Here is a 25586-nt window from a genome sequence, read left to right as displayed (position 1 = left end):
ACTGAGGGCAGACTGGAATCCATGAGAGCACAGCATCTTCAGAGTGTGTTTAGAGTCGAGTCCTCTTGTTGTGGGATGAAACACTGTTACAGTGTCTATTGTCTTCTGTGTTGCTTGTGTTGATTCTGTCTCAGCAGTGGGACTGTCCCAGCTTTTATATTCTAACTGGAGGAGCTCCAGAGTCTTCAGGAACTTTCCTGTCGTTACCACAGCTCTCCACTGGGAGGAGCTGTTACTCAGGTTTGCTGATGTCACTGGATCATTCTCGTGTTGTCAGGAACATTCATGCATTTGCAGGACTTGAACAGTAGATGTCACTCAAACTCATATATCATATTATATTAAAGTGACACTACACCCAAAATGCAACAATCACATTGTCTAATGTACCTCAGATGGTACAAAGCCATGCTAGATATTGTAGCATATTAAACTTGTAGTGAAAACAATGAAAGTCTAATTGTAGCCTCTACTACTAGTTGCAATAGTAGTAGAGGTAGTAATGTATGTATTAAAAACTGTTTAGAGAAGCTTTGGCATGTAATTTGTAGGTAAATTTGATTATAACTACATTCCAATTGAATTCACTTTCTCTCCATCTCTCCACTTCACATCATTAGTGCTCAGCAGCTCAGTAGTCCTCCTCCTGTTCTCCTTAGATAGACTTCACTTCTTCTACAACCACATTACTCTGAAGCCACTGTCTGCCTATTAGTAACAAAATCAATGATGGAGACCAGACTAGATTAAACTAATACAATAAAATGAAGAGAAGAGAAGAGAAGAGAAGAGAAGAGAAGAGAAGAGAAGAGAAGAGAAGAGAAGAGAAGAGAAGAGAAACACAGTGTTTTCTAAGGATATATCACCCTTATAGTTTAAGAATCAAACTTTTGAATTGTCCATTGTGGACATAAGTGACACTCAGTGTCTTTTCTGTCCTCTCTTTTACTTTCTGTGACAACTTTCATTCTTCCTGGAGGAGATTCATTTCCTGGGGTCTCATTTCTACTTCCTCTGTTTGAATGTCTTCTCTGGCTATAGGAGAAAAATACATTTACGAAATGCTTTGTCTGGTATGTAAAAATAAATATGCAAAGTTATATAAAGTATACTAAATATAGATTGTTTATGCTCATACAACTATAGATGTCCCTCATTTGCTTCCAACCACTTGAAATAATGAGGACCCAAAACAGATTGCAAAGCTCAAAATTCTCATGATCCATATTTGTTTAAAAACCCACATGCAAATCAGTTCGTATTTTCTGTAAAGAGTCAAGTGAACAATCAAACAATCACACACAACTGTAGACTTCCTCTATGTATTGCACATTGATGCAGCTACCTACACGACTGGCCGCATAAACCCTTCCAATATCAGACTATAAATGCTCTGAGTAAATATTCACTTACATTTAATTGCTCTGCTGTGCTTACAAGGCTGGTGATTTATTAGCTGCATAATGCTCTGCCTTTTTAAAGAGATATTACTTTAGTGGTCATCATACTTTTATATGTTGTTGCAAGCAAAATATAATTTAATTTCAAGCTAAAGATAAATAAATCATGATATTCAATAAAAGTATGTTTTTAGAGACAAACATTTATTTACCCACATTTATTTACATTTTAATAGCATTTCTTGAGGGCAGCAACAAATAACATGCTGGTTCATCTCCAATAATACCTCACCCCAATTTGAAGACAAGATCATTCAATAAATAATCAGCTGCATAACCTCACCAGACCAGACAGTCCTATTCATTTTTTCAAATCAATCAATATTTGTGGACTTTTGTTTTTAGTAACCATTAGTGTAAAACAGCATCTGTTCAGGGAAAAAAAAATTCGCGTTCATTTCTTTTTGGTGTCAACTATTGCCCTGTAAATTTTAACGACTGTATTTTGCAGGGTTGTGACGCTTTTGTGCTGAAAGAACCTGTCCACAGACATATAAACACCTCCAAACCGCCTCTGTGGTAGTTCCTGCTACAGTAGGTGTCTCCAGGACCACATTTTGCCATGACGACACACACACTCACAAGGTGAAAACAACATTAGCCGAGCTGCCATGGTAATAATTCTTCTAAACATTACACCTTCCCTGGCTGAAAGATAACCGCTGTCAAAGTCAGGCACTGCTATATATTATTAGCAAACTTACTGCGCATGAAAACGATCAATTTCACCAGGATCTGTTCCATTTTTCATGTTGGACAAAGTGGATGTGAGACATTTTTAAATTTCATCTTGGCTGGAACTTCAAACATATCACAGAGATATCTAAAGTATTCTCTTCAAACATTATGAAGCAATATGTAAAGTATTATATTTACATTTTCTTTATAAGGTAGTAAAATAAAACTTTTAGGTTGAAATATTACAAATACATATCAGTATTGATTAAAAACAAATTGTGTAATGCCCTCAAAAAAAAAAGTACCCTTTGAGGTAGATCAGTCTCCTCCTCAGAATTACGTAACTCTTTGGAGGAAAGGTACATTACATGCGACCCTCATAGGGTACTACCTGCTTGACAAGAATATGCAGTCACAGTGTCTATGTTTTTCATTTGAGTGTGATGGCAGCATTCACCCTGTACTCAATGAATCCCTATTTGGCAGGCAAATGAGCTTTAGCATCGACCGGGGAGATTCTGGAGCTGGTTCCACAGCGTCAGCATCTCTTTGGGACTCCGTCTGTGAACCAGCAGAACGGATCTGTACGCACAAGGATTTCCCCTGTCTGTCTCTGGGAGGTCGAAGGTTAAAAAACCTGCGTGATGGCTTGGAGCGAGCCCGAGTCTGTGCAGGCACATTCCCAGATACACATCGTCTATAGGGAAAAGGCGCACCCTCTGAGACACCTCTTTCAGTCGTAACGCAAGTGAGCCAGAATACACAACCCCTCCTCCACCTGCGTACGGTGGGTAACCACCTTTGTAGAAACGTTCTGGTATGTAGTATTTAGTGGATGGTTCACGGTTTGGCATTGCGTTATTGATTACATCCCCAACAAACAAATTCATGCTAGTTTCATTTGTACGGGCTCTCAACAGGTTCTGCTCCTCTAACTGCTTGTTCAGGTAATCCAGAAGGGCATCTGTTCGAACAAAGACATCATCATCGCCTTTGAACACAAAGATGGCAGTGGGGCAGTACTGCTGGAGCCAATGCCAGAACAGCAGGTCCTTTAGGGTTAGGTTAAAGAATGTGTCTCTAAAATCCCACTGTAGGATATCCCCATATTTCTGGTTCTCAAGATTCAGGAGGTTATTGAGGTCTGGATGAGGACCTGTACTTGAGTCCTGCCTCCCAAGTAGAAACACTGTGTGCACTAATCCGCCTTTCTTAATTGATTCCCCCCTCACCAGACCACTGCGTCCCCATGTTTCACGGATTGCCTGCCTGTTTTCAAAGTTTCCCACTTGAGATTTGACGGCCATGAGGAGCATGGGAGTGTCCAAACCAAAGCTACTGTTCTGCCTCCTACACATACCAGGCTGATTGATCAGGAGCGGATACTCCCTGCAGTGCATTGACCTGATAAATGATATCATTTTTTCGGGCAGGCTGTTTAAATCTTGCATACGAGGGAGCGTACACTTGTGTGACATGCAGTCAGAGAGGCACTCAACCTCGACTTCTGACTCAAGCTTAGCTCTCGGCTTCCTCATTAGCCCTGTTGTGTTTCCTCGCAGTATTGGATTGTGCTGACGATCCCAAGCATGCTGCAACTGGTTCCACAGTGCACTGTCCTCCAGACGAAGGTTCCAGAAAGGGCCAAGTGGGTGAGAGGCCAAAGCAGAAGAGTTAGGAGCAATCCCCGGGGCAATATAGTGGACGTTTATTTTTGGAGGAGTGTAGGAGATGGTGACGAATATGGACACCAGGATATAAATCAGAAGGTGGCCGGTCATCATGCAAGGCAGCAAGCACATGCACAGCAGTCTCCTGTTGCATTTGCAGCATCTGCCCATTGCCTGCAGTGTACAAGTCAGACACTCACCTGCACATGGACAAAAAATAGGACATAAGGAAATAAGATTTTTTTTTTTTAAACTGCTAACGGAGAAAACATTTAAATTACCCTCCTTCCTCACTGAATTCAGACTACTGCAGTGGCATGGATCTACCTAATATTTATGGCAAACACTGCAGTCATCCCTCTGGAGTTTCTGTCTCCTTGGTGATGGTCCAGTGAGGGTTATTATCCGTTCTTGTCTACAAGCTCAGAGCATCATTCTGCATTTACCTGCCGCTAGGCACACAGCCCCTGTAGACACACTGTGGAACATTAACATTAACGCCCTCTTTCCTTCACTCTTAAAAGTTGGGTAAACACTGCCACATTAGTGTTTCGGGCTTCACATTTCTGATACATATATATTTTTTACAATATTTTAATTAACTTAATTCCACTGTATGAAAAAAATGGAACGTCACAGCTGGTTAATTGCTTAATGGATCTTAAGGGTCCAACATGCTGTTTCTCTATAGGGCGCACAGCATACAGCAAATTGCTATGGAGTATACTGACAGTCATTCTTACAACTGTCAACTGCCAAACACTTTACTAATTTAGACAATGGATGAAAGACAAAGCATAAAATGACTTACAGGTGAGTGAACTTCTCTCGTTGTTTAAGCAAACTGAGACAAAAGACACACTGGCTTGTGGTGTCCCCCTTTTGTTTTCGTTTTTTCATCCGGCTTGGTTATAGGCTGGTGATAGCATGGCAGGTCTGTAGCGCTTCATTTATCTCCATAAATGAATGATAAAGAGAAGCATCATTTAGACCCGCCACAGTCGTTCTCACAGTAGCATCCGCAGCTGAGCAACAGGTCTCAGGTGAGGCACACTGTACGCACAGAGCATGCGCCTCTGGCTCCTTGACACTATGGTCGACAATGAGGAAAATAGTCACAGGATCGACGTACGCTACTACTCCTGCTGACAGACTGCACGGGAAGCAGCTACACCAGTGAATGATTTCTCCACTGAGAGACAGAGTTTGCTTTGTTTGCATGCAGGTGCTGCAGGTGCACGTCTGCGTATTTGCATGATGCGACCAAATGACCTATGAAAGGTTGATGCAAACGCAAACTTATGGTCATTTATTTTAGCTATTTAATTTTTCACTAGTGACACAAACATGAAAAAACTACTTCAGCACATCTAAAGTAGGCTACTACACATGATTTATGATAGGTGATACTGCTCTGCGCTTTATTTGGCATAAGGCTTCAGTATCCTTTACATACTGTATCCATATGTATTATTGAATGAATGAATGAAAAAAGCTTCAAAACATTTAAGAAGAAACACGCTTTAATATTCAGCCTTCATTTACCTTCATTTAGTCTCCACTGACCAGCCTGTACTGTGGTTTATATTTTACTGTAGCCTATACAGTAAATGAATGACATTACCTTCTGTTTGTTATTATGAGCTTTATTTTTAATATATCATATACTTTTACTGATATACAAAATTGTCATAGCCTATCATGAGTACATTGGTGTTAAACCACAGGTGTAGGGGTGTTAAACCACTAGAGTAGGAAACGTTAAAAAAGGACTATGTTCTATTTTATTATTGTCTACTAGGCTGCATTTATCTTTAATCTACTCTATTCTATTCTATTCTATTCTATTCTATTCTATTCTATTGACCAGCTACTGTATTATGCAATTCTGTAAGGACAATCAAGGTACCCACTGATAAACATCACCGACATACCTTCGTACGTAACAACGTATGACGGACATGACCTCGAGCCAATAGAACACCGGTCTGGCAACAGGTTATCGGCTGAATCCCGGGTTTCAGCCAATAGGAGGGCAGGGAAGGCGGGCCGTGGTGGCGTCGCGTTGCCGTTTATGTTTTGCTGTACATGTTTGGTTGAGCTTTGAATGAGGGGCCATCATCATCCCGGCGGCTCGGATGTGGAAAATACAGTTTAAAGTCTCTCTGGATGCATTTATAATGAACAGGCAGGCTTTTCGGACAGGTACCCGAGTGACCGTTCGGTGTCCTTTCACCTCCGCGTGTGGTAAGTGTGTTTTTAACTATGAAACACATTTGATTTGCAAGCGAGGAAACATGCAACAGACCTATTTATTTGTCTGTGACACAAAGTAGCAAGCTTGCTAGCGGATTTTTTTTTGGAGGCGAGGGGAGGAGGAGAGAGGCGGGGGGGGACTATCAGTCATTTCGAGACAAAAGAAACCTGAATATTTTCACTGTGCCTGTATATCACAGCAATTGACACCCAGCGTTAAAACCAAGTCGCTTTTTGTGTCTTGTCAAAGTCTACATTCACTGGCTGTTTAGTCTGAATAGCAGTTAGTAGCGTTAGCTTATTCTTCAAACCGTGCGTTTGTTATGTGTACGGTTTCAGGGGAAGAAGTAACCCAAACAGGCAGTTTCTCACAAAAAAGACAAAACGGTTCAGACAAAATAAGATTGCTTATTTTGCCCACAAGGCCCTGATAGCCGTGGTCAGCATTTCGACTAGATATATGCGTTGTGCCGATATCAGCACGTTTTGTGCTTTTTGTTCCTTACATTAAGACTTTCTATTCACTTTGAAAGGCTCCCACATACGACCCTGGTTCCCCCCCAGCAGCAATTCACGAGCTTTTAGCTGTTTTAAGAGTTTCTTATAACATTTCCTTTATGTATCAACCTTTAGTAAAATTAGCAACCACTTCAACCAATTATGAATTTAAGTGATCCTTTATTTTGCTAAAGAATCACTTCCAAGGACCCCATTTAAGGTATTGAACAACTTACAATATTTGACTCAGACATACTTTTTTTCCAGCCTCTGACTCTTATGCTGGCATCAAAGCCTTCTCCCCAAAGCTATTATTTGTGTAGTGTATGATGGCTCTAATGGAAAGCATGTTTGGATGTTTAGACAATATCAAGGAACTGCAGGACTAAGACTGTAGTTAATTATTTTCAGGAATGGTCTGACTAGCTCTGAAAGCCATTCATACACTTACACTAATAGTAAGCAGTCCAAGGGTTAAGCCTGCGAAATTAATTCTTAGAAGGAGCTTGGACTTTCAGGGTAACATGCTGAGGATAGTTATCCCTTCTTCCCTGGCAGCTAAGTTGAAAAACCTGCATCACTGAGTGGTTCTGTCTGTATTTATTTATGAGTGAGTCGGTGATCAGTTATCGGCTGAACTAATCTACATATGACAAAAATGTTTGTGTTTTGAGAGGACAGCCAAATTTGACTTAATAATTCAGTTAGAGTACTCTGTCTAGGTCTCTTTCTCAATTTGCTCTGTGTGTGTGCCATGTGTGTTTCCTCATTAGGCTGGGAAATGCATCCTGGCAATAATATGAGAACCATAATATTGTATAAGGTTACACATGCAAGTCAGAGCTCAACCAGAACTGTTCAGTGTGCGTTGTGGCCATTGAATTCCAAAATCACCATATGAAATTTAAAACAGTGAATTGCTCACCTGCCAAAATAACTGATAGTCTGAAGGAATGATCTGTGAAACTTAAAAGATTCTGTATAGGGCAGCATGTTTCATCTGGTAAGGCTTTAAGCTCCTGTCCGGGGTTTAACACAGTTAGACACTGCTCAGCTTTCCTATGAGAGGGCGAACAGTGGTTTTAATAATAGCATAGGTTTACTATAGGATTATTTTGGGATTAGTATAGATATTGACATAGATTTGCCACTTTAGACATAAATTCCTCTCTTCTCAGTAAAAAAAAAAAAAAAAAAAAAAGATGCTTTAACATGACTCTACATTTAAAGTTCTCTTCAATGAGTTTTTTAAAGGTTGGACAAATAAAGATAAAAAATCATCCACACCCTCCACTATTTTGAGTAAAACTTAAAATTATTTTAATGCACAAGGTCTGTAATACTTTGAACAATCATATGTGATTTGTGCAGAGCTGTATTATGAGAATTTGTGAGGTTAAGTACCTTAACTGACATGTGACATTTTGTAAGAATATATCTACTCCCTTAAACCATCATTAAAGTTTTCAAAAAAAGCACACAGAACTAAAATCTTATTCTTTCAATACTAATTGTGACATTTAAATAGATTGCCATGATATACAATATGTAAGAAGTTAATGCATCAGTATCAGTAAGCTGACTGATGCAATCTGCACCCCCCCCAAAAAAGTCTTTGTGTTACCGGATCTGAAGACTTACAGTTTGGAAGTGGTTTTGCAAGATAACAAACCTACTTGTGCAAACAAAAGAGCTTAATTTTCTTATTATGATTGAGAAGCATGGGTGCACAGCTAAGTGTGCACCAGCAGTAGAGTATATTCATCAGAGTTTGTCCAACAAATGCTCAATATAAAACACAGTCAGTTAATTTTTAAGAACTTTGCACAGGGTGTGTAGTGCTATGGCTGCTAGTCTGGCTGACATACAGCACGGTAGATAGTGGGAGGGTTAGCAGTGGGGGGCTATGATAGATATCATAGTCATGCCTCTGGGCAAATGTGTGGGCACAATTGGTCTCACCATTACAGAAATGAATGTTTCTTTGTATCTTCTTATCTGTCCTCTCTCTTACAAGTGTTAATTTGTGCTTTCTCTCTTTCCCTCATTTCTTAGGTTTCTTTGGATGTGCTACTCTTCACTCCCTATGTTTTGTGCTCTCTATCTGATATTTCTAAAGAGTCCTCAAGATCTATGCCTTAGTTCTGATTAGACATTACTCAGAAATACGTGCATATATTCTGTATATAGCTTTTTTGAATCTCCAGTTGGAATTCAGTCAACAGTCCACAACCTGTATCACCCTTCTTCCCCTGTCCCTTTTTCTCATCACATCAGATTAAGAGGGACATCAAAACACACTTGGGTCCACACATACACACACACATAGGCCACCATGTCCTCCATCCTTCCCTTCACTCCCCCAGTAGTGAAACGCCTCTTGGGATGGAAAAAGACTCCAGCAGGTAGTGGGGGAGCAGGAGGAGGAATAGGAGGAGTAGGGGAGCAGAATGGAGGAGGACAGGAGGATAAATGGTGTGAAAAAGCTGTGAAGAGCCTTGTGAAGAAGCTGAAGAAGACGGGGCAGCTTGATGAGCTCGAGAAAGCCATCAGCACACAGAACAGCAACACAAAGTGTGTCACCATACCCAGGTGAGATGAGGACACACGTATGCAATCCTCTCCTCTGTGTTTCTCTGGCTTTGCTCTCTACCACACACACACACACACACACACACACACACACACACACACCCCCACACACACGCCATGGCCACTGTCACAGGGGTAGTAACAACCAGGTAACACACAAACACAATTTTACCATCATGATCAGGTCAGAGGAACAGATGTACATTCCTACACATAGATACACAATTTAAATCAATCTGCCAATTAATGATTTTCAACTATTGTTCATTTAGAACGGTTATTAACAAGTAGAAATTTAGATAATGTAGAAAATTGCCCATTCTGACTCCCTGAACCCAGGATGAGGTTCAAAACACAATTTCAAAATAATTTAAAACCAACAAAGTCTCACATTTGAGAAACTTGTGTCAGTAAATGGGCAACGTTTTTGTTTTATAAATGTCTTAAATGATGATCAAAACTATTCTATTCACTGACTTGTAGCTCAAGCACACTTTCATGTTGCGTTCATATTCACACATCCGCAGTTCATGTGCCCTGGTATACCACAATACCACCAATACAGATTAACACAGCTAGGTGTGTCAACACACATGAAAGTAAGCAGGAGGGTGACAGGCACCCACAGGCTTGCAGAAAGAAAAGTCTCTGTTGTGCAACAATGGGTCCGCTTCCCCATTCTGTTGTGCCATAGGTTAGCAAGGCAGCAGAAGTGAAACCTGATTGGAGGAAACAGATGTCCAACACATGATGCCAGCCAAACTTGTTTTGTGTTGACTATATGCAGAAAATGTATACATTCACACTATGTGCAGAGCTTGTGATCGTTAGCTTTATTCTGAGCAGTTACTGATAGTGTGACGGGCTCTGATCGTGTCAATGCTGTTGTCTTTTACAGCTACAAAACCTTTGAGCATTGCCTTTTATCCTGTAACACTGATTAGATAGGTTGACACAACTTGTTGGAAAGTGCCAATTAGATTAAGATCAGAGGAAGTTCATCAAAAGGAATTCGATTAGATGACTTGAGAGCTTATAACAGACTCCAACAGTGGGCGTATTAAATGAGTTTTAAATGTAGAGATGCACCAATACTCTGCAGCATCAGAGCCCTTCTTCGAATGAAGTTTGTGTAGATACTGTGATGTTTTCAAAAAAATATCCTTGGCATAATAAACATCTAGTGTTTCTAGGAAAATGCAGAGTGGAATATGCCAAATGCTGATGTGTCTAACTGAAGGCACACATTTGTTTAGCACAGGTGTGTGTACTTCATGACAACAACATGGGTGACTAATTAAGTGTTTGGATTGGTACTCGGCACTGGCTACTCCATTTAATGAAGTTCTTTGTTCCTGAATCAGTTCTGAAATGCTATTGGTGCATCTCTACTTGGAAGTAAAATCTAAATGTTAAACAAAATCTTTAAGTATGGAGACAAAGAAACAAGACAGTCTGAATGGCTGGTAATGGCTGTTGATGGCTGTTGGCAAGAACGGTTAAGCATGGCATAAAATAGCTTGTTTGCCCTGGGCTTTGGGGAATACACCACCCCCCTACAAACACTGATGTAGGATGTATGACAAGACCTCATTTAATGTGAAGAGTGTTTTCTTATCCTAAAGTGTTGGCAAAGGTTCTCAAGATGGAGAAAAGATGCAGTGAAAAAAAACAAACAACTTTCATCCATCAAATCTGAACAGACTCTTTTAAAACAGAAAACCTTGGCCTCATGTTGCATTAGATCTTCATTATTTTTCACAAGAAAAACTCACTTCACCTCACTTGAAAATACACTTTGAGTAAATTTGTTTCTTTGGAGTATTTTTTTTTTTATGAAGGAACCCGTGTGCACCCAAAGCTGCTAATGCTGTAGATACTGAGTGGTTCATGTGTCTGTCAGTATAGATTTCTCCTGTGTTGCATGATAGTTACATGAGCCAAGTCACCAGACCAGGTGAAACCTTATCGTGACAAAAGTGGCAAAGACAAGGGAACCCCCATGAAAAGCATGTGATTAACATCAGTCAGTGTGCTGAGGATCAGCAGAACAGGGAGATCACTAGTCTGCTCTGTGAAGATTTTATGAGCTTCCCTTCTCAAATTTTCTATGTAATCTAACCTTTCTCTGCGTTTCCTTTTAATTATAAAGTATCAATAATAGAATCCCTCCCCACAGAGAGAAAAGTCCATTACACTCATGTCAACCGCAAGTTAGCTGCATTTGGCGTCCTGCTTCAACCAGATAGTTTTGTGTCTTGAACCTTGCTCTTTGACCTAAGGATGCTATCCCTGATGACTGCACCATCTTGTTTCCTCTGGTTCATTTTTGACAGATGGAAACAAATGGGGGAAGTCCTCATTCATACATGGCGTTATAATACGACCCGAGTAAATGTGGTATGCATCAGCTTTGTGACATGCTGAGAAAGTGTAGGGGTGATAGGAAAAATAAACATGGCAGATGCAGGTTTAGCAGAGGAGGTGTTAAAGCAATGCATATGTTTACTTTTCTTTAATCATAGAAGGATTTATCCTCTGTGACTGAAGTAATATCGGACGATGGCGCTCCTGGAGGGTGGTTACTTTCTCAGCAATGCACCCTGTACTGAGGTCAGACAGATCTAATCACATTGCAGTCTTAATGCACGCTGTGTAGATTTACACTCTGCATCGAGCTGCTCCATAATGGGTCGTAATATTTAAGTTATAGAATTGAACTGGTGAGAGCATCAGTGCTGGCTCACATACAGAGTAGCTCTCAACACATGTGAGTATTGTTAAGTTGTGTAAATGAAGTATGAAACAGGGCAATGCTAGAGTAACACAAAAGGTAAAATGAGTGAATAATGAAGGGTAACCCATATTTATCCAAGGTGATTCTGCAACACATAGTGTATGACAACATATATAGATACAGTATGTGGTTATAGACTTTAACTGAAACTGCTTGGGTTGATGAGGAAATATTAGGAAGTTCAGAGTGTAGTTGAGAAGGGTGGAGAGAGCTACTGTAAATGTAACCAAAAAGATTTTTAAAAAAGGGCAGAAGTACAACCATCTGACATGAAAGGGTCTGATGCCAGGCCTCTCACCGTTTCTTCACTGTGAGGAATGTAGACTAGATAGCTTCTGAAGTGGTGCTGATAAGGTGATGGCGGTTCTTTTTAGATATTTGCTTGAATACTGCTGCTGTCCTCAGGCTAAGAGGAAGAGTTGTCTTTTTTTTAACCTCAGGATTTCAGGGTTTGTAGCAGTAGAACTTAATGTTTGTTTTCTTGTATTATCTTGCGCCCATAGATCATCATAAAAACACTAATTTAAGAGACATGTGGCCTGTCCTGTGGTAATCAGTTGACACACAGTGGTATTGAGGTTAAATGAAAGAATGGCTGTCTGCAAAATGAGTGTTTTTCAAGGATTGATGGTGGCTTGGCTAAAATGGCTACATGTTAAAGGAATCCCTACCATGAAGTTGTAGGTCTAGATATATTATTTGACAGTTCTCAGCAGTTTTTGGTAGTTAGCATTCCAGGCATTTTGATGTATAACTCACTTACCTTTGAACACAGAGACGCAAGGTTGATAAAAATCTGAGATAAATTGCTCTTGCTCTTGTAGTTCTTGTTTTGTTGGGCGGTGGAGGATGTCAGGATGGTGTCTGGAGGATTGTCAGGAGATAGCAGGTGTAGGGCCTTGTAGATTTCTGCTTGGGTGGAGGTAGGAAGTGTGATAGAGGAAGAGTGCAACAGCTCATCTCTGTCTAGGGATAGCAGGCGTAGGTAACTGAATGGACTCAGAAGGTTTCAAAAACTGTGTACAAAACAGTTTACGGCTCTGGAGTGAAAATATCCTCATGACGTTTTACAAATCATCCAGTTTAGCTGATATCTAAACAAATTTAATTTACAATTCTAGCTTTTAAGCTTTTATCCAGAGTGATTTACTGGCAAGTAGATAAGTAGATGAGTCTCAGAGAGAAAGCTTTTGACAGACGGACACTGAAGTGATTGTTCTTTTGACCTTTTATGTGAGGAGGGAAGATGGCAAGGCATGAGCTGTGTCTGGAGATAGGATACTTCGAACTTGTATTTGTAGAACTCTTTCAGTAGGATGATAAGTGTCGAGATAGCAGGTCTTGTACAGACAGGTCTGGCAATCACTTTGCTCTGTTCAGACAGCAGAATCTCCTCCTCTCCTCTCCTCTCCTCTCCTCTCATTAGAGAACAATTTAGCAACAGTCGGGATTGTGTGATTTCCTCACACTGTGTACTTGTATACACACATTTGTTTTGTATCTGTTTTTTTTCAGTTGTCATGTCCTGACACATTCTGTGTAGTCTATTGAATTTCTTTATTTCCCTCATTCTCATATTGTTGTTTAGATGCACATATTGTGTGACCCTGTGTGACTCGCTGCTTCACATCACACTCCTCCTCATGGCTTAGAAATAATACACAGAAATGTGAATCATATGTATGTGTAACTCAGATATTATGTGCAGTCAGGCTATGCAGTCAGGAGCTTGCTTAACTTTAAAGCTCAAAAACCAAGTAAAATGATTAGACGTATTCTTTTTCATACGCTTCTACAGTGTGAGTAAGATCACACGTGAGCGGGAAAGCGGAAATCAAAGATTATTTCATCCTGGTATCGTCTTTCATCTAAAAGTTTTAACAGGCCGCTGCAATTTAATCCCTTCTAGCTCCTTGCATCACCTGATTGTACCACATCACTGTCAGATTTGGACTTGTCATATGATCACCTATCATCCAGTTATAGTCTCTTATTGAAGAGAGAGAGTGCCCATTTTTTTGCCCTCCTTCATGTCAATAAGAGACCAGCTGTGAATATTTGTATGTGTGATTTCATCCTACTAATTTGGAATAAGACATCTCATGTTCACCATCTATTTGCTTTTATTTTTATCCTTTTTTTGCACTTGTCTTGTGCCTGCGTTTGTGTGTGTACATGTGTATGCATGTCTTTTTGTGTGTGTGTGTTTGTGTGTCTGTAGCAATTGCTCAGATCTATGGGGTCTAGGCTCAGGCCACACGATAGAGCAGTGGGACTCTACAGGCATGTACGGATACCATGACCACAGCAGGTGAATACACTCGCATGCACACAAATACACAATGAGTCGGCAATTGTTATACATCTCTTCATTGCTGCAAAAGTTACACAGTGAAAATGGTAATGCAATTGTCTGTTTGTATCCCGGGCAACAGTGTTATAATGCACATGACACAGGCAATAAGAAAATAATTGAGCTGTATTTGATGAGGTGTATGTAATACGCAGATTCAGCAGTAAGAAGTAAATGTAATAATCAAAATCCATTATATTAAGCTCATGTGTGATGTGCTATCAGGCAGTGACCAAAATACTTGACTATAGATCAGTTTAATGGTGATTTTAATAGAGATACTTATTAAAAGAGATACGCTTTTCTGTAAAATGAGGCTAGTCAATTACAACTTAGATTTACAAAGGAACAGAAAAGATAAACGGTATTTTTGTTTTACTAGTTTTAGAGATCATTCTTACTGTATAGTGGCTCTTTCTAACTGTGCTGATGAATCTTAGAAAACAAGGTTTAGCAATAAAACACCATCAGCGTCCTGAACTCCACTGGGTTTCTTGTTTATTCCTGTTTGTATTTATTTGGATATTACATACCTATTATCCTATAAAGCCACACACTACAGAAAGCATGAGCACCTCCAAGTATTCCTCCCAGCTTATGGTCTGCTGTCAAGACTTGGGCACATCACTGAGCTGTGAGCCATCCTTTCTCCCAACCCTCCCAGGTCGCTGGACGGGCGTCTCCAGGTATCCCATCGTAAGGGCCTGCCCCACGTCATCTACTGCCGCCTGTGGAGATGGCCCGACCTTCACAGCCACCATGAGCTGAGGGCCATTGACACCTGCCAGTACGCCTTCAACCTCAAGAAGGATGAAGTGTGTGTCAATCCCTACCATTACCAGAGAGTGGAGACGCCTGGTAATGATCTTTGAGAAGTGTGTGTGTGTGTGTGTGTGTGTGTGTGTGTGTGTGTGTGTGTGTGTGTGTGTGTGTGAGAGAGAGAAAGGGTTTTACTCTGAGCACTGCTGGCTGTGATCTTCAAGGTGCCCTCTAACAAATGATGTTGGTCATGCCAGCTGAATCTGTTGGGAGTTTCATTACTGGTTTTTAATTCAGTTTGAGCTATAGAAATCAGTCTAGATGTGTTTAGGTTTATTTGTTTTCGTGTGCGACTTTTTTGCACACAATTGCTTGGGGAAAAAGTGCATTTAATTATACAACTAATGTGAAAGTGGTTTGTACAACAAATTGTATTTGTCTTGCTTTTTCTCTCTAGTGCTGCCTCCAGTGTTGGTGCCACGCCATACAGAGATTCTGACAGAGCTTCCACCTCTAGATGACTTTACAAACTCCATCCCTGAAAATACCAACTTCCCTGCTGGCATAGACCCTCCTAATAACTATATACCGGGTCTGTATGCAGAGCAGGAAATAAAATTTTTGTTTTTCATTTTTAATTAATTCACTTATTGCATTATCTGTCATACAAGCCGACTAGATTTATTTTTAATAGAAGGTTGTTAATTAAAGATAAGACTGCCAGCATGGTGGTTGTTTTCCTGTGTACAGGTGATCATACATGCATAACCCTCACACAAAGACCTCAGTTCTGTCTCATAGGCACAACAATGTAATCTTATTTAATGTTTCTGTGTACAGAGACCCCTCCACCTGGCTACATCAGCGAAGATGGAGAGACCAGTGACCAGCAGATGAATCAAAGTATGGAATCAGGTAGACTTGTTTAGTGTTGTGGTAGTGTACATGCTGTTGTGCATCTCACTGACTGGACAAAGACACACTAAAAGGGTCAGAAGATCAGTTTTGACAACTTAAATGCCACACTTGTGATTATTTTCTTGTGTTGACAAACATAGAATTAACACAGTGAACATATTAACTACAGTTTCCACATTCTATATCAAATATAATACAGATTACAAAAAGGTGTTATTTATTTTTTTTTTTTTTTTCTCCCAGGTTCACCAGCAGAAATGTCACCAAGCACCCTGTCGCCTGTCAGTCATGGCCTGGGTAAGACTGCCTTATGTGTATATGTACCTTAATCCATCTTTGTTAGTTGTAAGTCAATATACAGCTCTCAAAGTTTAAAAAATGTTAGAAACTGTTTGATTTTTTTTTTTTGTAAACCCAGAGTAGAAATGTAAAATTTTAAAATAAGGAAATATAAAATGTTTCCTCCTTTATTTATTGTTTTCCAGACCTTCAGCCGGTCACCTACAGTGAACCAGCTTTCTGGTGCTCTATAGCCTACTATGAGCTAAACCAGCGGGTTGGAGAAACATTCCACGCCTCACAGCCATCTCTGACAGTTGATGGCTTCACTGACCCCTCCAACTCTGAACGCTTCTGTCTAGGGCTTCTCAGTAATGTTAACAGGAATGCAACTGTTGAAATGACAAGGAGACATATAGGTACAAGTACACACACACACACATCTACACACACATAAATGTGCAGTTTATCAGTTATTATCAGTACTAAAAGTTAAAAAGATTTGCTCAGTGCAGGTGTTGCAGCACTCCTTTTCAGTGGTTTCCAACGGGTTTTTCTCAGATTCTTTACACTGATTTGTTTGAACAAACATGTATGTTTAGACCCTGCTTGTAAACGCTCTTCATGATTTATGTCTTCCTCCTTTTCTTTTTGTCCCTTTTATCTTCACATTATTTCCTGTCTCACACTCTGCAGGTCGCGGCGTGAGGTTGTATTACATCGGAGGGGAGGTGTTCGCCGAGTGCCTCAGCGACAGTGCCATTTTTGTCCAGAGTCCCAACTGCAACCAGCGATACGGCTGGCATCCTGCCACAGTCTGCAAGATACCACCAGGTTTATAAACACACATAATATTTCTTGCTATACATCTTCCAAAAGGCCTCCTGTCTGGTTTGCTAATAAGATATATTTGCAGGGTTGATGTCTGGTTTTATCTGGCAGCTTGGATCCCTATGAGGAAAAAGAGTCAGTACTACAAATTCCATAACTCTTGGTACATAATGGCTTACCTTTATGATGAAAATAGTCCTGAGTGAGGGCTACATCATGGAGAGCACTAATGCCCTCCACAATGTGACAGTTTTTCTCCGACTCTCACCCACACACACTGACTCATCTCTACCCATGTAACTTTGAACATTTCATTTCTGGCCAAATGAGCAGCATTGTGAACAGTGTCATTACTGAGGCGCAGAATTGTACTGAAAGGAAGCACAAGGATCTCGTAGATTGTTCAGGGGTTGGACTGCTCAGCCATGTGGAGAATAATCACCAACATAAAATACACCCACACCTCAAGATTCACAATGCCTCTGCTAGATGCTTTTAAGTTATCCTCAAAGACATGGTGAAGTAAATCTGTCAGTTAGGTTTTGAAAATGTACATTGCTGTACAATGATTAATAGGTAACTTTCGTTTTTAGTGTTTCAAGTATTTCCATCAGTGTCCCTGGTGTTTTCATCGTCCACCGAGATGAAGAAAGGTCTATGTCTGAATTTCCTCTCTCTGGTGGTGATGACCAGTCTATGCCTCACACCACGAGTGCATTCAGAAAGTGTTCATACCCGTTCAATATTTATGTCTCCACACTGGCGACAGCCAGGGCTGGAGGCATTATGTTTGAGGGGGTTGTCTGTACGTTTGTACGTCTGTACGTCTGTACGTTTGTACATCTGTACATCCCATTCTCGTGAACGCGATATCTCAGTAATGCCTTGAGGGAATTTATTCACATTGAGCACAAACATTCACTTTATCTCAAGGATGAACTGATTCGATTTTGGAGGTCAAAGGTGAAAGGTCACTGTTACCTAAAAAACAAACAAACACGTATTTATATACTAATTATAACACATTCAAAACAAAAACAAGTATGTCTTAATAGGAGAAATTATGACATGATGACATTTTATATCCAAGTTGTCAAAGGTCAGCTTCACTGTGACATCATCATCATTCTGCAAAAACACTTCTGGCCATTATTCAGTGCTGTAACTCAGGAACAGAAGGGGAGATTGTGACCATATTTCCTGCAACTTTGCTGGTTGGCGGAGGCGTACAACTGCGAGGCGGCAATTTTAGTTTCACATTTTGTTATGTTCCAGCCTTATGCTAAAATCAAAAAAAAATAATTTTTTCCTTCATCATTCTGCACCGAGCGGCAACCTCCGGGGCTGAAAAATTAAGCCAACACATTTGTGCCAAAAACTGCAGTTCCTCTGATGACTACTTGAAGCTGGCTCCAAAAGCGAGCAAATACCCATAGACCTGCATGTTGAATTACCCAATTTTACAGCAGAAATAAACAGCCTGGTAAAAAAAAAAAAATGGTTTTGGTCTGTGAAACAGATATATAGACAGGTGTGTCTTTCCAAATCATGTCCAGTCAGCAGAGAAATGGGAGGCACCTGAGCTAAATTTCAAGTGTCATGGTAAAATGTTTGAATGCTTATGTCAATGTGATATTCCATTATTTCCTTTTAACAAATTTTCAAACATTTCTAAAACTCTGTGTTCGCTTTGTCATTATGGGTGTAAAAATTATTGAGTGTAAATTGAAGAGGGAAAATATCTTTTTATTTATTTTTTTATTTTTTATTTTAGCATAAGGCTACAACATAACTATGGGGTCTGAAGACTTTACAAATGCACTGAATATTTTTTTCCTTTTTTAGGCTGTAATCTGAAGATTTTTAACAACCAAGAGTTTGCTGCATTGCTGGCCCAGTCAGTCAATCAGGGATTCGAGGCAGTCTACCAGCTAACCAGGATGTGCACCATCAGGATGAGCTTCGTCAAGGGCTGGGGAGCAGAGTACAGGTGTGTTGCAATTTAACCACATCATTCTCTCCTTTATTATCATCAGTGATGGTTGTAGGAGTCTGGTTAGACCAGAAAGTGGTGCAGAGAAATTCATTTGTGTGTCCTTGTGAACAAGGGTCATGCTAGAAGCTTGGTGACATTATGACTTGCTGTCTGTGCAGTGGCTATTGTTGGTTGCGCCTAGTTCTGTTTGTGACAAAATTGATATGAAGGGGACGAGTCCATTGCTTCTCCTCTAGCAAATGAGGATTATTTTAAATTAAATGGTTTAAAACAGCTATTACGAGCCTCGTCCTGTTTGGATATTCTCCATGTACTCAAATTTAGCTGCCTCAGTACAAGTGATCATGGCCATTACTTTGAAATTGAAATTTTACTCACATTTTTATAATATTTTTATTATAAATCTTGGTGTGACTGAAGACGGCATTTTTTTTTTTTTCTGAGTATTGTGGTTTTTAGGTGTATCCTTATTTTGGTCAGTTGTATCTTGTAGGTTTTATTATTTGAGTATTTAGTATTTTATTTACTGCAACATCCTTGTGACACAACCAGCTATGATATGGTGGAGGCTACATTTGGCAAGTTTGCTGGCTGCTCTAAATGTCAGCAACTTTTCATCATAATGTTTAAGCCTGGACTGGCTGAGCTTAAGTCAGTGTGGCTAGATCACAGCAAAGCCTGGAAACTCTCCAAATGCTGCTTGGTGCATAGAGCATCTGTATCATCTGCTCTGAACACGACTCATAGCCTGATGTCATATGCCTTCAGCTTAATGGACTGAACTTAAGTAAAGCTACAAATATAGAGGCAGCACCTCTGAGAAAAGGGCACAACTTCTTAAACCTAAATAAGGTCACTTGTAAAACTGTATTTGTCAATAGTTTTACTGCACTCAATTTTGAGAAAATTATGAAAAGGGACTCGAGATCCGAATATTACTGAATCCTTACGCCTTGACGGGATGCCACTAAGTTTAAGTATAGAGTACATGAATTAAGACAGTGAGAAACAAATTTTGATTTTACCTTCAGATTCTGAATCATCACTTACTTTGCATGGATAAAATTGAACCTAAACTTTATTATATTCCTCCTTTTGTTGCAAAATGTGAGAGATTACAGGGCATTTGTCTGTATCTCTGTCTCTGTGGCCATCCAGCCATCCATCCAGCAAACATCTGTTCTGCTCCTGGCTCGGGTTTGTGTTGTACCCTCCCAGGAGCCAGACAGCAGTGTTTGTGGGGGTGTTTTGGCTTGTCCTCACTGGCCAGGGTTAAGCTGCTGTGTAGCCTGTCTGGTTAACAGTCAGTGTCTCTGCTGTTTGTAGAGCCTGGGCCAAGCCTGGCAGGGCCACAGAGTAGTCAGCTGTGTTTTATTGTGTAGTCAGATTTCGACAATGCAAGCTCCCATTTATTTTTTTATTTATTTGTTGTTAATCGCTTTAGGAAAAGTGCTCTACTTCTACTCACATTTGACACACTACTTTTTGTATTAGGCTGCGACTGTTTCCTGTCACCCTGTCATCATCTATAAATGTTACAAGGATTTTGACTATTATTATAATCAATACCACATGCCATACAACTTTTAGCCACAGCTGGACCCAGCAGAACCAGTGGGAAGTTTGTCTTTACCTTTATGATGTATTTTACACTTGCAGACGTCAGACAGTAACCAGCACCCCCTGTTGGATTGAGCTGCATCTCAACGGCCCCCTCCAGTGGTTGGATAAGGTGCTGACCCAGATGGGATCACCCTCAGTGCGCTGTTCCAGTATGTCATAAACAGGGTTCTGCTGATGCGGACGCAAAAGTCAAACTGACATTACACAACGTTCGAACAGTGTGTCCTAAAGGAGACAACCATGCGGTCTTAAACTGATGTACTAACAACGTTTTTTGAAAACAAAACAAAAACAAACAAAAAAAAAAAGATTAAACAATGGACCTGGAGGATGAAAGGAATGACACGACTAATGGACAATAGTGGAATGTTAACAGTGATGTCACACTGGACCTGATTACCTTTGGCTCTGTTGGATCGACGTCAGGCTGACATTCCAGTAATCATGGACCTAATAATAATAATAGAAAATCGACCCGCAATATCAAAATGACTAGACAGTGCTGTCTTAATGGACCAGACTGCATTCATGTTTTTGGTATTTAACTGAGGCTCTCATCCAGAAACACAAAGCAGGGGAGGGCTGAAGTGTCCTCCTTAATGACAAAGCAATGGCTGTTTCTGGGATTAAACATGTGACCTTTTAGCTACAGGACACTCTCTCCAACCACTAGTCCACCCCGGCTCTTCACCACCTACCACAGCACAAGCTTTGACTCGGCATCAGTATTTGCGTTTACACAAGGTTGACTAACAGTCATACTGCCACTCCAGGCTCATGTTCAACCAAAGTCAACTTCACGCCTGGACATGAATTTCTTAGCATTTCTTGGTTTCGGTGACCAAACTTCCAGTCCATTTTTATCTCCGCTTCTCTTGCTTCTCTCCCCATCAGTCCTGTGTTGTTGTGGCCACAGACCTGACTACGACGGACTGCATGGTCTTCAGCTCTGACCACTGGGAGAAAAGGTTGATGTCTGTAATTAATATTACATACCCCATCTTTACGTGTTCACATGCACACAAATATACTGTAACAGAGACACATTTTTGCAGTTCATACATCACTTAACTAGCCATTTTAACACAATTGTTTTGACATAGCAAAAAATTATTTCCTCTTTGTGCTAAATGTTGATTGGTCCTATTCAACATTGAGTGTGCAGTGGGGCAGATGTTTGAGTGTGGATCAGAGCTGAATATGTCTTTTATAATTCTGTGAGGAGTTTTTATTTTAAAGTGTGGTCAGTTGCTAAACAGCACAGATAACTGGAATGAGTAAGCTAGGGAATCCTCAGAGCAAGAGTGTGTGATATGTCACCCCTGTGGAACTTCATCCAGTTTGAAGTCTTTTAGACAATAATAAATGCAGAAGGAGTTTTTCACAGTTCTTATCATTTTTGAGGCCTAACAAGATGTACTATCTATGTTCCCTCCTGCATGCTCTTGCTCTCTCTGTCTCTGTCTCCATTTTTAAAATTATATCATTTTGTATATGAAGAGTCCTATGTCAGCCTTACGCAGGATCAGGGCTCAGTGTAAACCCAAGAGTCTAAGCTTCAGTGTCGCCCCCTGCTGTTTAACAGACAAAAAGAGAAGGAGTCATCTCTTAATGTTTCACAGATGTAGAAACTGTGCAAGTCTCTCTTGATCAAATGCTTGGACTGATGCACAGTTTCTCCATTATTGACATTCTTTAAAATAGGAAAAGTCCTGCAGTGTGGGACTTTAAAAACTGCCCCTATACTGTACTTGCACTGCCCCAAACCATGCACCCCTAAAAAAAGATGCCTTTGATGTAAAATACAGCAAGATATGTTTTGAAATGTACAGATAGGAATGTTGCAAATCCCATTTGAAGTTAAGAGTATTAAAAGAAAATCTTTCATATTTTTAGAATATTCGCTATTAAGATTTTGTCCTTATATTGTCTCAATTGGCTTATTGTAAGTGTTTGGAGCGTTCATTTGAGTTTAATGAGATTTCTTGCCCTGATCTAAAAGCCAGCTGGTACCTACATTGGTATTTTAGAGTCCAAATCTTTTCAATTCAAAGTATTTAAACTTTAAGTATTTGACAAGCTAGTTATACTACACAGTTATTATTTTCTTTACACATTCTTTTAGCTACATTTTTGTATTTTCATGTATTTTATATATAAATATATTTAAAATCTTCAAAGCTTTCTTCCTTTTTATTAGAATTCAATATTTTTTTAGAATATGCCCTCTGTTTGAAATTATCACAGCTTGATGATGATTTGTGAAGTATGTAGCATAGGATATAACATTTACCACTGACAACAGTTCTTCAGTGCCAGTTGTGTGCTGAGTGACATCATGACTACCATCTTCCTTTCTTCAAAACCTCATTTGGCTGCTAAAATGGTAAAAGTGGCTGCTGAGTTCTGGAATTTATCAGCTGTTATAACTGTTGGAAAATAAATTTCTTTGCCTTACTGTTACTAATTCTTCAGCTCTAGTGGTGTGACCCAAATTATGATAGTGCTGTCCCAAAGAATGAATGCATGCAAGTATGTCCTGTACACTGCAGATCCACTCTGTCAAAAAACCTAACTGCTGATGAAATCTAATGACTCCAGTTTTCAGGTGTTGCATTTTATTGGCTTAAACTTGCTAATGTCCTTTTTGAGGTTTGGTTAATTGCATAGATCAAGATACATTCTTAAAACATACTTATTATAAAATGAAGCTGCTTAAATAAAACCAGAATTCTGACAATTTGGAGGTACTAGGATTTAATCCAGCAGCTGGGCAACATAGTATTAATTTTCATTATCACAACAGTTGGTATTAAGTTCAAAAGCTCTGACTATGGAAGGTGAATTTGTTGAATTCTGTCTTATTTTAGCAATTTATGACATTCCAGTACGTAGTGTAAAAGCTGCTGCCAATTTCAGCACTGCAGCTGTTTCATTCTCAGTATGGTTGTACACTGTTAATTTACAGTGAGTGTGTTTACATGCACACAGGTATTATGATATTATATCCCAGTTGAGACCTCTTTACTGTAAGTGTATTGCTCATGTGTATCCCAGCAATGAATACATAAACAGAATGTTATCACGTAAAACGGGATTGTAAGTCGTACATGTAAATATATATAAATGGGACAAGGTGTATACTTGCACCACCATCTTGACTCATACTGCCACATTCCAGATATCTTGTTTAATTTTCTCCAAACTGACAAAAACCTGATGAGGGTCTTAACTTGATGCACAGTGATGCTGGTGCATGTAAACATGTTCACATTTCCTATTGTCATTGCTCACTACTGCAACAAGTGGGGGAAATGTAAATTTTAAAATTTGTTGTAGAAGACCAAATGAAGGCATAATGAAAGTTAAGTTTTTGAAACAAGGGCTGTGACAAGGAGTCCAGAAATCATGATGTTGAATCATACATATTGTAGATCCTGCAGAAAACAAAATTTGCATTGACATCCTCTCCTACAGGGCAATGAACTCCGACCAAAGTGAAAGATTGACACTTTTGAAAAATCTCAAAAGCAAATGACGGCCCTGCAGGACAAACTGTTTTTATGTTGGTTTCACCCAGGCAAATTATAAACTATACTTACTTTTAGGAAAATCATACCATACTCACTTGTAACCAAACAAAACCAGCCAAATGCAGTGATGTTGTCTCTCTGTATGTGTACCTATCTATCTGTCCACCTGTCTGTCCTGTCTTGTTGGTCTGTTTTTTTTTTGTTTTTTTTTATTTCATAGGGAAAAAGTTGACTTTACTTTGCCAAGGTCAGTACACAAATGCTATAACAAAAATTTGGTGATACCTTTGAGATTATTGTTTATGCTAACCCACATGTTTGTTCTATGCAGCGGCGTCAGATTGTTTGAACTGTATACTCAGACATATTTTCCCATTAAGAAATGCACATGGTGTACTTTCTGATGGTTAGACAAACTGTTTTAAATATATTGCCAGGGTCCAGCAAAAGCCTTTCTATTTTTTTTTTTTTCTTTCAATGAGTGCCACCTAACATTGTACCTGAAGACCAACCACCTTTTTCTTGCTTCCCTAAAGATTCAGTGTTTTGCAGATGAGACCAAATGAGGTTTCATTTAAGCTACATCTACACATTCTGAAGGTCCACAGTCCTATTTACAGATCACATAATGTATTTTTTTTTCTTATTTGTGATGACAATTGTGTAACCCCATAAAAAGCCTCTTTAGGATGAATTTCTAAGAGGGTGGCTTTTTGGAGAAAGTGAAGTTTCTACATGTCACTAGTGGTGTTCTTGTATAGTTTTACGTTTATTTTACCATACACACTTTTTCTTGCTATCAGCAGAGCATATTCATTAGCTGTTAGGATTTCTGTCTTCTTCAAACACTGATGATGATCTTCATAGACTTTCCAGCTATTCTACATATACATACAACTTCTTACAGTGTACACTAATAAAGCTGTTTTAATTCAACTGGAAATTGTGTCTTGTTTGTGTTTGACAAATCAAAAAACACTTTTGCAATTGTTTTGTTGAGTGGTTGGCACATAATCCACACTGTGATAGTCTTGGAAAGAGAGAACAACACCTTTCCTACTATTGTTGAGCTGTAAGACTTGTGTTTACCGGTCTCCTGATTGGTGTTAGACACTTGTTACAAAATATTGATAGCAGACAAACTTGTCCATTTAGAATGGAAACATTCCCTTTGGTTAGATGGAGGAACATCTGAACTTACTTTCATGTCACATTTCTGTCTAAAGAAATGGCTAGCCTTTATCTGTTTATCGGATAGGTCTATCCTTTTTTTTACATGGAGAAATTTTTCATGGGGAAATACCAATGTATAGTGTATGGGAAATACACAATGGAGAATTGGC

The 25586-nt window shown here is 39.6% G+C and overlaps 2 protein-coding genes across 3 annotated transcripts; one reads left to right on the top strand and one right to left on the bottom strand.

Annotated features, from left to right (window-relative positions):
* Nucleotides 1-1657: 1657 nt before the first annotated feature.
* On the bottom strand, nt 1658-4002 carry LOC111655742 (N-acetyllactosaminide beta-1,3-N-acetylglucosaminyltransferase 2). The gene has a single exon (XM_023407244.2). It carries the CDS (start codon nt 3977-3979, stop codon nt 2636-2638), a length of 1344 nt encoding a protein of 447 aa, XP_023263012.1. The 5' UTR covers nt 3980-4002; the 3' UTR covers nt 1658-2635.
* Nucleotides 4003-5915: 1913 nt separating this feature from the next.
* Nucleotides 5916-25179, top strand: smad2 (SMAD family member 2). Of its 2 annotated transcripts, none has more exons than XM_023407262.2 (11): nt 5916-6055; nt 8618-9154; nt 14173-14262; nt 14969-15162; nt 15521-15655; nt 15904-15966; nt 16225-16278; nt 16467-16679; nt 16957-17094; nt 18937-19081; nt 20747-25179. In XM_023407262.2, the coding sequence occupies exons 2-11, from the start codon at nt 8898-8900 to the stop codon at nt 20868-20870; spliced, it is 1413 nt and encodes a 470-aa protein (XP_023263030.1). In that variant the 5' UTR covers nt 5916-6055; nt 8618-8897; the 3' UTR covers nt 20871-25179. The 2 variants fall into 2 exon arrangements, with proteins under 2 accessions (XP_023263030.1, XP_023263029.1); XM_023407261.2 differs by having other exon boundaries at nt 15904-15978.
* The last annotated feature ends 407 nt before the right edge of the window (nt 25180-25586 follow it).

This window comes from Seriola lalandi, unplaced genomic scaffold (assembly GCF_002814215.2).
Source record: "Seriola lalandi dorsalis isolate HSWRI2012SDOR001 ecotype SW California unplaced genomic scaffold, Sedor1 jcf7180002054332, whole genome shotgun sequence".
Classification (NCBI taxonomy): domain Eukaryota; kingdom Metazoa; phylum Chordata; class Actinopteri; order Carangiformes; family Carangidae; genus Seriola; species Seriola lalandi.
Note: the sequence above shows the minus strand (reverse complement) of the source record. Positions and strands in the feature narration are given on the sequence as shown.